The sequence below is a fragment of the Gracilinanus agilis genome, chromosome 4, assembly GCF_016433145.1.
Source record: "Gracilinanus agilis isolate LMUSP501 chromosome 4, AgileGrace, whole genome shotgun sequence".
Taxonomy (NCBI): Eukaryota; Metazoa; Chordata; class Mammalia; order Didelphimorphia; family Didelphidae; genus Gracilinanus; species Gracilinanus agilis.
In genome coordinates, this window is record NC_058133.1 from 258,952,436 (window position 1) to 258,966,039 (window position 13,604).

Consider the following 13,604-nt stretch of genomic DNA (forward strand, 5'->3'; position numbering starts at 1 on the left):
GGATAACAGGAAGATGTTCTCTGCAGCCAGATAAGACTGACTCCTCTGGTTATGAGCATTGCCACAAAATTGGGTATCAGCCATGCAGTATAGGAGATAGAAGGGAATAGAATATTCTTGCTCTCTTTTTTTGATCTCTCTAATCATTATCACCAGCGCCCTTCCTTTCTATACCAGGTATCCTGAGACTTCCCCTCATTTGGTGACATAGCTTGAGAGAGGGGACACTGGCTGAGATGTCATAATTCAGGACATGCCTCATTGTTACCCTTTCAACTTTATCTAAAATCTCACCCTCTTTAGAGAACTCAATAATTTTCCCATCATTTTTATCTCCTTCTTGGGCTATTCATTGCCCTCTATAAAGTACCTTCTCACAATTTTCTTCCCATCACAGGTTCTCCCCCATCAGGCCCTACATTCCATTACCTTTAGGTATCCATACCAGTCTTTCCCACCATCTCTGTCTACCTTTTTTAATTTTCCCTTGAACACACATACTATACACCCTCTCCCACTCTGTTGCCTTGAGCTTGTGACAGGACCAGTCCTTTCCTGATACAACTTCTCTGTAAGTTTCTTGACTTTGCAACAGAAAAGGGCCCAGCTACATGTGCAGTCAATGCCTTGCATACTTAGTAAGTTTCTGAGACCATGAGAGTCACCATATCCTGATGATGTACTGACCAGACATGTTTCAGGTAGAATCAAGGCAAAGCCATATCCAGGGAAGCTAAGTGCCCCTGAATTTTTGCTGTATATCGCTGCTGGATTTGAATAAAGGAAATGTCCTTTGTTCAATTATTCCTGAGTGTCTCCTTTTGTACTAGCATTGAACCCAAACTAAGCAGGTGCTGGCTTCAGAGCATGCCTACAACAGAGCTCCTGTTTTTTAGTTGCCCTTTTTCACTCCCTTCAATCTCCCAGCCTATAGCTGCCTACAGGAATGCTTTTACTGAGGAGTCTGTGACCTATCCGTCTACCACCACAAATATGTACATGGTCTATTGTTGGGGATAGGTGAAGAATGCAAATCGTACCCCATGCTGTTCTCTGAGATGGGAGCTCAAGAGAGGTTATAAAACTCTTTTCCTCACTATGAACTAAAGTTATTTCAGAAGAAACAAACAAAAAAAAAAAAAGCAGTTCCTGCCTAAAGGTCCTAGCTATATTAAGGTCCTTTTCTGCAGAACTACCACAAAAGCTTAGCAGTTTCATTTCCTTTGCTGTTGCTGCATTTGCTTCAAACCCATACCCCAACCCCACCTTTTCCCACAAATTCCAACAATCCACAAAAAAAACCTTACCCATACATTCTATGGTATCCTGAATGTGGTGAAGAGGACATTTTTTAAATGGTATTTATTATGAATTTAACACAAACATTCCAATATACAAAAAAAGGACAAAGAAAAGTATTGCATATAAAATTATGAACTGTTATATGGTTTGTTTTTTAAATGTATATTACATTTAATAGTATTATGATTGCCTTGTTTCTGCCTTCCATCTGAAGTTTTTTCTTTTGTAGTATTTTCTGTTTAATTGGATTCTTTTATATCTCTAACACTTCTCACTAAATTCATCCTTCTCCCACTCACCCGATAGAACCCTCCCTATATATATATATATATATATATATATATCCCAGGCATGGTCAAGCAAAACAAAAATCAACACATAGACCATATTTTAAAATGTCATGTTATCCTCTACTAGGCTTTTCTCCTCTCTGTGAAAGGAAAGAAGTGTGCCTTATCAACAATATTTTCAAGTTGTGATTGGTCACTGTGTTAATCAGAGTGCTGCAATGTTTTGGTATTGGTTTCTTTTTCATTATTGTTAAATATATGGTAAAACATAATTTCTTATCTATCTGATGGATAGCTGTCCAACACCAATACTTCAAACTCAACATGTCCAAAATATAACTCAATCATCTTTTTGCCTAAAGCTTCCTCTTCTCGATTCCCTATTTCTGTTAATAGTACCCACCTTTTAACTTTTAACTGCCTATATAATTTGTAATAAAAGGCTTTTTAACTGNTATATAACCCAGGCATGGTCAAGCAAAACAAAAATCAACACATAGACCATATTTTAAAATGTCATGTTATCCTCTACTAGGCTTTTCTCCTCTCTGTGAAAGGAAAGAAGTGTGTCTTATCAACAATATTTTCAAGTTGTGATTGGTCACTGTGTTAATCAGAGTGCTGCAATGTTTTGGTATTGGTTTCTTTTTCATTATTGTTAAATATATGGTAAAACATAATTTCTTATCTATCTGATGGATAGCTGTCCAACACCAATACTTCAAACTCAACATGTCCAAAATATAACTCAATCATCTTTTTGCCTAAAGCTTCCTCTTCTCGATTCCCTATTTCTGTTAATAGTACCCACCTTTTAACTTTTAACTGCCTATATAATTTGTAATAAAATGCTTTTTAACTGCCTATATAATTTGTAAATTTCTCAGTCTAGTATTCAAAGCCCACTGAAATTTGGTTCCTATCTTTTCAGCCTAATTTCAGGCTGTCTTCTGAGCATTCTACATTCTCACCTCCTACAAAAAGCCCTTACCAAATCCTCCTTAATGCCTTTTATCTGTTAATTATTTCTTACTTATCCTCCATAGAACTTGTTTGTACATATTTGCTTGCTAGTTCTTTCCTATTATATAGGGAACTCTTCCACTGCAGGAACTGACTTTTGTCTTTGTATCTCCAACACTTGGCACAATACCTGATAACAAGTAGAGTCAGTAAATATTTATTGGCTTATTATTCCAGCCAAGTGGATGATATTCTAAAATTTTGTCCTATCTTCTTTCATATCTATACATTTGTACTTCCATCCCACCTTGTCTAAACAGTCTACTTCCCCATCTATTGAAATCTTCAAGACCTCAAGTGCTGCTACCTCCAGGAGAAGAGACTTTCCTTTATTTCCCCAATCAGAAGTGATCCCTGCCTCCTAGAATCTCAGGAACCCTCTGATCACTCCTATTCAGCCCTTTATTCAACAGGCATTATTATATGCCAGACACTGTGCTAGATGCTAGGGACATGCACACCCACATTATTTGCCTCAAAGAACTTACATTATAGTAGGGGAAAAGAAAATGTTCACAGGAAAAGGAAATGCAAACTATATAAAGTATATACAGAATTTACAGGGGAGAGGAAACAGCATCTGGTAAAGTAAGAACAGGCCTCCTATAGGACTTCATATTCTAACTTGCATTATACTAATTTGTATACATCTTATCTCCTCCCCACCATTAACTTATAAACTTAGGGTAAGGTTGCTGTATACTTGCTAAATCATTTTCTTCTGCCCACTAAATATAATCTTCCTCTAATGCTCTTTCCTGGGCCCTCATATCTCTCTACACTCAGTCCCTTGGTGAGCTCAGCAGTTTCCAGGGGTTCAATTATCATTTCTATTCAGATGACTACCAAATCTGTTTAACCCTAATATCTCTGCTGAGCACTTGTCCTACATTATTACCGACATGCTAGACATTTATTAAATATCCAATAGGTATCTCAAATTCATGTTCAAAACAGAACTAATATTTATCCCCAAACATTCCTTCTATAAACTTTCCTATTTCTGTTACAGGAACCCATGTTGAATTCATCCTTGATTTTTCCCTCTCCATCATCACTCATCCAGTCAGTTGCTAAGTTTTGCCTATTCCCACACCCCTCTTGCTACTCTTCCTTTCTGTCCACTCACACAGCTACTACTCTAGTTTACTACCTTATTACTTGTTACCTGTATTCTTACAGTAGCCTTACATTAGTTCCCCGACTTCCCCTGTTCCCCTCCTTATCTTCTACCTAAATGCCATATTATTACTCCTAAGATATTCCCCTAATCAAACATCTTCAGTGACTCCTGATTACCTCTAGGATAAAATAATATACTAATCCTAACACTTAAAGCCTCCCAAAATGTGATTCTCCCTTACCTTTCCAATAATTTCATTCTTCCTCTTCAAAAACTCTGCTCTAATCAACTGGCCTATTAACTATTACCTGTGCATAGCATTCTATCTCTTACTTTTGTCTTTCTGTACAGACTTTTCCAGTCCTGTACAGACTTTTCTAGTCCCTCCTCACCTCCATCTCTAAACAATCTCTAGCTTAGTTCAAAGTTTACTTTTGTCCAGTGCTACCTTCGATATAAGACCTTTCCTGTTGCCCTTCGTTGTAAATGCTCTTTCCTTCATGAAACTAATTTGGTATGTATGTGTATTTCCAGGAGACGATAAGCTCTTTGAGGGCAGAGAGTGTTTCATTGTTGAGTTTGTATGCCCAGTATCTAGTATAATGCCTGATTATAATAGATGCTTAATAAATTTGTTGGTATCTTTGCATCCTCCAACCGTAGTAGAGTGCTTTGCGAATACTAGATATTTAATGTTTTGAATTAGGATAAAAAACTTCAGAGTCACTTTTCTTCTCTTCCCCTGTGTCCCAGGAATGAGGAGTAATTAGACACAAAGAATTCTAAGATTTACCCCACAGAGTTTACTTATTTAGTAAGTAATTTTACTATTGCCCCCAATAGTAAAATGGGAGTCACAATATCTTTTTTCCTTCATTTCAACTTTGTGGACAACCCACCTCCTGTAACTGAGTTTTCAGACAGCCTCAAGGATGAGTTTTCCCTGAGTAACCAAAGGTGAGGAGGGATGGCTTAGCAGAGTGTCCATGGAGAGAAGTGAACAGATCCTAAGAAAGGTAATTAGGGAGACAGTGTTTGGGGAATAAGGAGAAGAGTATGGAAAGAAGAAATGGGAGTTGGTTACCAACTAGAGTTCCTATTCCCAAATGGAAAGGATAATAATAAAAGCTAATATTTATATGATGCCTACTATGTGACAAGCACTTTTCAACTATTCTCATTTAATCTTCATGATAACCCTGGGAAGTAGGTGCTATTATTAGTCCCATTTTAAAGATGAAGAAACTAAGGCAGATGGATGTCAAGTGACTTGCTCAGGGGTCACACAGCTAGTGTCTAAGGCAAGATTTGAATTCCAATCTTCCTGACATGGGGCCCAGTGCTCTATCCACTAAGCCAAGGCTGCAGTATCAACCTTTATGAAATGTTTCTTCCTATAATAGAAAGAGAAAGAAGTTAAGTTCACCATTAAGAAACTTGACTTAGACATAATTACCACTGTCTACCTCCAGTCCAAAGCCCCCAGATCAATGACATAATTTAATATTCTAGATTTTTTCAAAAAGCTAAAAAGTAAACCATGTGCCACCACCACAAAAAAAAATAATAAACAACCCTTGCCAAATGCCCTTGGGACTCCCATATTCTATAGAATTTGTTCAGATGATGGGTATCAGTTTCAGGCTCTTGGAGAGTGGCCTTTGCTACAAAATCCTTTTCTTGGGCAATTAGCACTGACTCTTATTCCAATAACTCCACAGGGATGGGAAGATTTATATATAAAAAGAAGTATCATCATCAACCAAGAGAATGGGAGATAGATCAGTAGACAGACAGAGTTAGGAATTACCTTCAGGATAATTGGATCCCGAGAGAACAGTATAATCTAGAAAAGAAAGAAATGATTAGAAAAGGGTCTAATCTATGGGGTGAGTCTATGAATCCATCACTTAGTGATTCATAGGAGGAATGAGGTGAGAATAGTAGAATTGGATTTTGGGATGGGCATCAGACATAGCACTTCAGAAAGGTCACTCACCAGAGGAGCCAGCTTTTTGGCAGGAAACCAGACCAAGGAAGAAGATGATGAGACCAAAGCACAGAGTAAATACAGATATGGAGATTTTCACTATCTGCTTCGGAGAGAGGCCAGGTGCTGTAGAGATACAGTCAGTCTCAGTATCCCCATTAGTGGGATCCCCCATCCAACAGACCTCAAATTTTAATGTGTCTCACTCATACATGCATGCCTGCATACACAGAATCAGAAAACTCATTTATCCCATCCAAACCCAGGACCTCTGTAACCCTCTATTACCTCCCATCTATGGGAACCTTTCTTCCTGTGATCCTGCATTTGAAAACTTCAAAATTCTGTATTCCTCTCCCTTGTGCTTCCAGCTGGGAAACATATTCTTACTGTGATGATCATTTTTATTCACTTCCTTTACTTGACCAATGTAGGCAACTTCCCCCTATTGCCATGTCCTCTGAGAAAATGCATCATTTCCAGTGCTCCTGATTCTTGTTTATATCTCTTCCATATTTACCATATCCATCTTTTCATACCTTCCCATATCACACTGATTATCATTTTCTTAGCTAGACAATCTATCTCTCTAGAATCTGACCTACCCTGGAACAATCCTATTTGAATGATAATCTGACTAATGAGGAAGCCTTCTTGTAATTCTTCAGTTAAGGGAGACTTATCCTACACATGAGATTCTTACTGGGTATACCCACCTTAGCCATCCTTCCAGTTTGTAACACAGCATTCCCATCTGAGAAGGCCCAGCCCTGTAAAACTCTAAGAAAGCACTTCCCCAGTTTTCAGAAAAGAGGGATGAGCCTCTTCCTGATTTATATAATTCTTCTTCAAGACTTCCTTAACTCCCTGTATTGCCCCAAGTTATTATGAAGGTCAAATGTATTATACATGTAAAAATATCAGCTATTATTATTACCATATCACCTTAACTCCATCTTTCTGTAATTTTAGATGCCTCTCTCACTTCTGGCACACAACCCCTCTAGCACATTCCTTTCCACAGTTGTATTCAGAATATGCTCACATCCAAAATATACTCACTCCAAGTCTGAAAGATGGCCTGAGAAGTCCCACTATGCTTTACAAGGCAAGTGTAAATATCTCCAGTAGAGGGGGTAAGGGCCAAGTAGGATCTTGTCTGATAAGTCCAATCCCCATTGGACTGTACAGACCTCTGGATACCACTGTGTGGAATAAGCTGTCCATTCTTCAACCATGAAATGGCCACATCAGCAGGATAGAAGCCCCATACATAACAGGCCAGCATCACTGGCTCCCTTGTGTTGAATGGTGTGACCTGAGCTACTTGCACTGATGGTGGTCCTGGGAAAGAGAAAGGCATAGCACTGTTACAATTGGGGAAGGGCGAGGGGAGCAGAAATTGAGGAACATATTAATAGTTTCCCCCAACCCAATTTCTTTCCTGTGCTGCTCCTAATGTCTGATTCCTTCCCTATAGCTTTTTTCACTAGCACTTTCTCCTTTGTATTTCAGAAATTAGATGTGCTTATTAATAAAACTTTATAAAATTATAAAAAAGGAAATTAGATGTGCTTCCTACCTCACTACTTTCTTGTCCCATGCCTCCCTCACCTTTCTATCCTTCCTCATTTCATGCAAAATTACTTCATAAAAACAAATATACACAAAACACATTTTAAAAATTTCATAGTGATAGTTATCCTTATGCAATGAGAAAAAAAGTCTGAATTATTAAAACTTGGTAACGAAATGACATATACTTCCAAATACATATATAACCAGTAAATTTTAAAAATTTGTTATCCAGTGGGGGTAGCTGGGTGGCTCAGTGGATTGAGAGCCAGGCCTAGAGACAGGGAGGTTCTAGTTTCAAATATGGCCTCAGACATGTCCTAGCTGTGTGACCCTGGGCAAGTCACTTAACCCTCATTGCCTAGCCCTTACCACTCTTCTGCCTTAGAACCAATACACAGTATTGATTCTAAGATGGAAGGTAAGAGTTTTAAAAAAAAAATTGTTACCTAGTGATTCATACTCATTGAAGCAAGACTTTAGTATTTTAATTAATAGATAAAGGTTATAATTCATATGTAATCATTTGTAAGTGAGATTTTCTAAAGTTTGTTTTAATAGCTTAGCTTAAAATATGGTTTAAAAAGTTAAAATCCCTCCATCATTTTATTTTTAAAATTCATTTGCTTTATAAAGTCTTCCTTCTGGGACAACATATAACGTGGGCAAGTCACTTCCCCTCTTGAGTTTAGATTCCTTTTCTGGAAAAGGAAGAGATTGGACTAGATGATATTTTAAGTTCCCTTCTAGTTTTCACAGACCTTAAAAATTTTTTTAAACCCTTACTTTCTGTCTTAAAATTGATACATAGGCAGAAGAGGAGTAAGGGCTAGGTAATTGAGGTCAAGTGACTTGCTCAGGTTCACAATATCTGAGGCAAAGTTTGAACCCAAGACTTCCCTTCTCTATGCCTGGCTCTGTACCTGCCCCTAGTTCTCACAGTTTTGATGCTGAGACAAGCATAGTGCCAATTGACTTGCCACTAATTGTGGTAAATGCAAATGGGAGAGTCCAAATTAATGAAGTCTGATTGTTTGTATCTTCTCCTACAGAAAAACTCATCCTAGCAATTCTTTGTGGCCTCTGCCCAAATCTAGTACTCTCTTCTACTACCCTGAGACACTAATTAGTACTCATACCCTAATACTCAGTTCTCTCTCCCTTCCTGCTCAAAACTCATCTCACATTCCTATTGTTCCCCAATTCTGTACTTCTACCACCAGTCCCAATCCAAATCATTTCCCCCATGGGAAGGATTCCAGTCTCCATACATTTCCCTATCTGCTTCCTCTTTGCCCACATTCTGAACTATGTTGATCCTATCTAACCAATCTCCTTCATCCTTCCCCTCTTCCATTTCCATTCCCTTGGATCTCTTTCTGCAGCCCTGTCCCTCCTTACGTGTCCTCTGGGTCAATGCCCCCCAGAAGGGCTTTGTGTGACTGGCACAGTCTTGGAATCCATTGCTGAGGCGAGATATAAAGGCTCTCTGACGATTAATGTCATTGGTAATCTGTTCAGCTATTCCATGCAATATCCCATAGTCAACGGTAACCATCTTTTTAGTCTCTGAGTCCCAGCAGGTTAACGTAGCCTTGTTGAAGGAGACACAGTATGTGAAGTCCTTTGCCAATCCATCTTCATCCAGCATACAGCTACTCTCCACATGGGTCACAAAGCCCTCTGCTGGAGAGAGGAACAGATTAAGCTTTAACTAGGAGCCCCCAGTCTCTTATTTCACTGTGCATTCAGGTGAAGAATTCTGAGATTCCTTTCCAGAGAAAACTCCTCAAAACAAGAATGGAGATGAAATGGAGATGAGTCTTTTGCCTGCTTGCTATGGAGTCCATGTAATTTTGCACAAATAAACTTAACAGAATTTACCCAGATGCTACCACCCATTCCAAGGCAAATTCTTTCCCAAGGAGAAGCCTCCTTCATGGCCCTCAATTCCTTTGGGAGAAATTCTCTCAATTTCCCAAAAGCCAAAAGTCCCCCCAAAATAAGGCAACAATGAAGGTATTAAGGCAACAATGAAGGTATGCTGAGAGATCATGCAATAAAGAAGAAATGCCCTTACCTGCTCCTGAAAAACCCAGGCCAAGGCCCACTAGTAGTGGCAGAAGTAACTTCATTCTTTGCTTGAGGCAGAGTTGGGAAATGCAATGCGATAGACTTGATTTTCTTGGATTCTAAGCAGCACTTCAACCCTGTGTTGTGCAGAAAATCTCGAGTTTGAGTCTTTGAACTGCCCAAAGCAAACAAGTGACTTTTCAACCTGACTAGATGAATACTGGGCGGGGTTGGTTCTCCTCAATCCTGAACCTTTTTATCCTAGCCCGATGTCAGTCCCAAACTAGTAGCCCAGAGATTTGCTAAATGGAGGCGGAACAGATGTGAAAACCAATAGCTAGAGTCCTCTGCCTAGCATCATCAGTTCCTAGGTAAATCCTCTCTAGCACAGACCTCTGTTGGGAGAACTACTCCAACGACATCTTTACAGAATCTCAGATTTGGAAGGAACCTCTAGTTCTAGAACCTCCAGAACCTGTTTGTCCCTGGTCAAGTATACCTTCTACAGCATATCCAGTGAGCTCAAATGAATGAAGACACTCTCCCTTCCAAACAGCCCATTCTGCTCTTTGAACACTAACTATATTCTAATTAGTAAGAAGTCTTTCTTTACATAGATCTGAAATCAGCTTACCAGCTTCCTCTTATTGTCTAATTTCTGCCCTTTGGAGCCGAACAGAACAAATCTAATAGTTCTTCCACAAGCAATAACCATTCAGATGCTTAGAAATAGCTATCATGCCCCTCCATAATTCTGAATTAACCATTACTGACCTTTTGAATTGAACTGGTTAGTTTCTATGACTTCCAAAATATTTATTTCAAATGTAATGTGGAAATAGGTACCAAGTGACAACACTTGTACAACCCAAGGGAATTGCTTATCGACTCGGGATGGAGGGGGTGGGAGAGAAGAAAGGAGGGAAAGAAAATGAATCATATAAACATGGAAAAATATTTTTAAAATAATAAAATAAAATAAATATTTATTTCATTGTTTTACATGATAATACATGTATAACCCAGATCGAATTGCCTGCCAGCACCAGGACAGGGAAGGGAAGGGAGGTAGGGAGATAAGCTTGATCATATCACTTAGGAAAATTTGTGTGGAAATTTGTTATAACATATAATTGGTAATTAATAAATACTTTTTTACAAATATTTATTTCAGTTAGCTTTGACCAAATATTCCACTAATACTACTACAAACCTGAAAAGCAGTAAATCTGTATACAGGAATCCCAGCATTACTGAGTGTGTTAAAATTGTATCTGGTTCTGGGCCCTCTAATCACACACACATCCTCTTTTGGCATCAGTATAGTAGGTTTATAAGTAGCAAGTATAAGGGAGCAATAGCAGGAGATGAGATTGCAGAGGAAAACCTGGAAATTACATGTAAACCATCTCAATGATCAAAGCATAATTTACAAGTTGTATCAAATATTAACCAAAATTCCCAGCCTGGCAGTATGTACTGAATCAGCAAAAGCCCTCTAGGCACTAGGCACAGGGTTGACTTCTTATGAAATGTAAGTTCCAGACAAATTCCAGACCTCTACAGTTCCAGACCAGTATAATGTCAAAAAGGCACTGTTAACTTTGAGATGACAACCTTAAAGTTTTACCAATGACTTTGAGATATATTAATGAACTAGCCCCAAGGTAGCACATATAGGAAGGAGTTGGTCTGATTTCCCACCCTCAAAAAAATACCCTATAAAAATGAGACATCCTAACCCTCTTCTCAGCATTCTTCCATCTCCACCGGTTTCCCAAGGGATACTTTCTTCCTATCCCTCTGCTCCCCATCCTCTTCAAGCACTGCCTTCCCTTCCCACCCCATTTCCTGTTCCCATGCTATTTTCCTCTGTATTCCCACATTTCACCACTTGCCTCTATGACCTATTAAAATATGATTGCAACCCCATTTCCCACTGCCAATCATGGTTTTTCCAGGGTAGTACCCAAAGAACCAAGAATGCCTGCTCCCATTTCATAATTTCATAAATTATCAATTCAGCAATGAAAGCTTCTCAAATATTCCTAGCTCTATGTAGCCAAGGCTGCCTGTAACTTTAACCCTTTGCTCCCTAGTGTTCTTCCCAGAGGTTACCAGATTCCCAGGTACCCAATCTCATTTACTAAAATCAGAGAACCAAGAATTATCTGGGGATCTGTTTCTTTCATTGTCTAGGAAAGGCTCTAACCTCTGCAGACAGGGAAGGCTAGAGAGAAGGACTAGCTGACTGAAAAACAGTTGGATCACAGAATAAGGGAAGTTATAAGTCTTGGGACCCCGGGCTCCAGAGACTGGAAATTCCCTCCATGGGTTTGCACTACTTCCTCTTTTCTGTCCTCTTAAACATTCATTTCCTCCTGAGCTTCTTCCTGTGGCTAGTAGACCCTATCCATTCACTCATTGGGTGCTCCCAGGGGACAAGATCTAGGGAGTCTACATACTCTGAAAGCCCCCACTCCTTAAATAAAGTAATGCTGATTTGGTGCTCAAGAAGTTCCCGCCTTCAACTTGGCATTCAACCAAATGAGATTAAAAATGTCCTTATCACCTCCAGGATGAAAATGGCAGTTAAAACGAGCATTTAGTTGGCTCCATTTGTGGATCATATAATTTGTAGGTCATCTGTGCTGAATATAAAATTCCAGACTGGTTTTCCATTGGGTCACCTGGGGACACTTTTTAGCTATCAGAAAATAAGAATTTATTTTAATAATAAAACAAAATTATAAAAGAAAATATGATGTCAAAGGGGAAAAATCTGTATTCATAATGCATGCAAAAATTTAAAAATTCTCTTTGATCATATACTATTTAGAATTATCTGAATCATTACCCCCTCCATTAGAACAAATAAGATTTATAAATATTCTCCCTTCTCTGAAGATCCTGAAGAAAGGAGAAGAAGGAATGGAAGGATGGAGTTGATCTACTATTTGGGTTGGGTGTTATTTCAACCCCACACTAGGAGATATTCCCTCAGAAAAGGACTTGCTGGGAAAAAGATGCTCCATCCCTTCCCCTGCTCTTGACTTTCCCGAGTTTACTCCCATAACAATACATCCTTTTCTCTGTATTATTGCACCCCTAATTTAACCACCAGGTGGAGTTCCGAGAAGCCACTAACTTGATTACTTTCAGGAATCAGCCAGGAGAATCCCATATTCATTCTGGTGCCTATGCACGCCATTCTTTTAAAGGGAACTCTGGGGAAGTGCCAAACTTTCAGTGGTTCTCAGAGAAAATAGGTCCCTTAGATTCTCTCATCCTAAGCCACTGGAGTAGTAAGATGACAGAACAATGGTTTCAGAACTTTATTTAGCAACTATCCCCTTTATTAAAAAAAAAATTGATACTCACTTACCATAAAACAATCTACATAAATAATTTAAATTTAATTGTTGAATATTTCAAACCATTATCTATAGAGGTTCTCAAGTTATTTTAATTTTCATAAGTGTCAGAATTTACTTGATATTTTTAAATGTATAACAGAAATGATAGGGCTTTAAACTCTCAAAAAAATCAACTTGATTAAATTTATATATTTCATATTCCTTTTCATCAAGCAAGCTTAACAATCCACAAACTTAACAATCAACCACATCACGGAGATTGCACCACCTGACAGTCATTCTGACCATGTCAAGATCCATCACATACCAAATCATATTTGGCATCATTTCCATAAACCCTTTTAATCACTTTGCAGCATTTATTCTCAAAGAGAATTCCCTGTGTTGATCTTGCTTTTGTTGACTTTCATTTGAACTTTATTTCCATTGAAAAAAGTGGGAATATTGATAGGAGTTGTTTTTGAAAATACCCAGTAGTTTTAGGCACTGGTTCACCATTTCATACTCCTCTTATTCCCCAAGTGTATGGAGGAGCCACATTTTGGGAAAAATACAGCCTAATTTGGTGTGATTTGAGTGAATGTATCTAATCTGAATATCTCTGAACTCTACCTACTGGAAAATGCCTCCTCCCTGAGTCTGTTCCTGTGATCTTAGTATAGTGGAATCAGTCTTATAAGCTAATGGCTACACTTAAATATATACAATGAGGGGAGTTTTTTTTTCATAGAATCAATAAAAGGAATGGCAATGCATAATAGAACATTCATTCAACAAACACAAGCATTTATTGTCTATTCTGTACCAGTTACAATACACTGTTTACACAGGGTTATTGTAAGATATATTTC

At 38.4% G+C, this 13,604-nt stretch overlaps 1 protein-coding gene across 1 annotated transcript; it reads right to left on the bottom strand.

Annotated features, from left to right (window-relative positions):
- Nucleotides 1-5,028: 5,028 nt before the first annotated feature.
- LOC123246951 (HLA class II histocompatibility antigen, DM beta chain) lies at nucleotides 5,029-9,438 on the bottom strand. The gene is made up of 6 exons (XM_044675721.1): nucleotides 9,384-9,438; nucleotides 8,705-8,986; nucleotides 6,791-7,072; nucleotides 5,738-5,854; nucleotides 5,549-5,584; nucleotides 5,029-5,132 (listed from the first exon to the last, which is right to left on the bottom strand). Exons 1-6 carry the CDS (start codon nucleotides 9,436-9,438, stop codon nucleotides 5,116-5,118), a joined length of 789 nt encoding a protein of 262 aa, XP_044531656.1. The 3' UTR covers nucleotides 5,029-5,115.
- Between the last annotated feature and the right edge of the window lie 4,166 nt (nucleotides 9,439-13,604).

Excerpts from the sequence above, each read along its gene's own strand:
- LOC123246951 (XM_044675721.1), bottom strand. The coding sequence starts at position 9,438 with ATGAAGTTACTTCTGCCACTACTAGTGGGCCTTGGCCTGGGTTTTTCA. Across the intron at positions 7,073-8,704 it reads GGCATTGACCCAGAGGACAC|GACCACCATCAGTGCAAGTA; the intron begins GTAAGGAGGGAC and ends TCTCTTTCCCAG. Across the intron at positions 5,585-5,737 it reads CCAAAAAGCTGGCTCCTCTG|ATTATACTGTTCTCTCGGGA; the intron begins GTGAGTGACCTT and ends TTTCTTTTCTAG.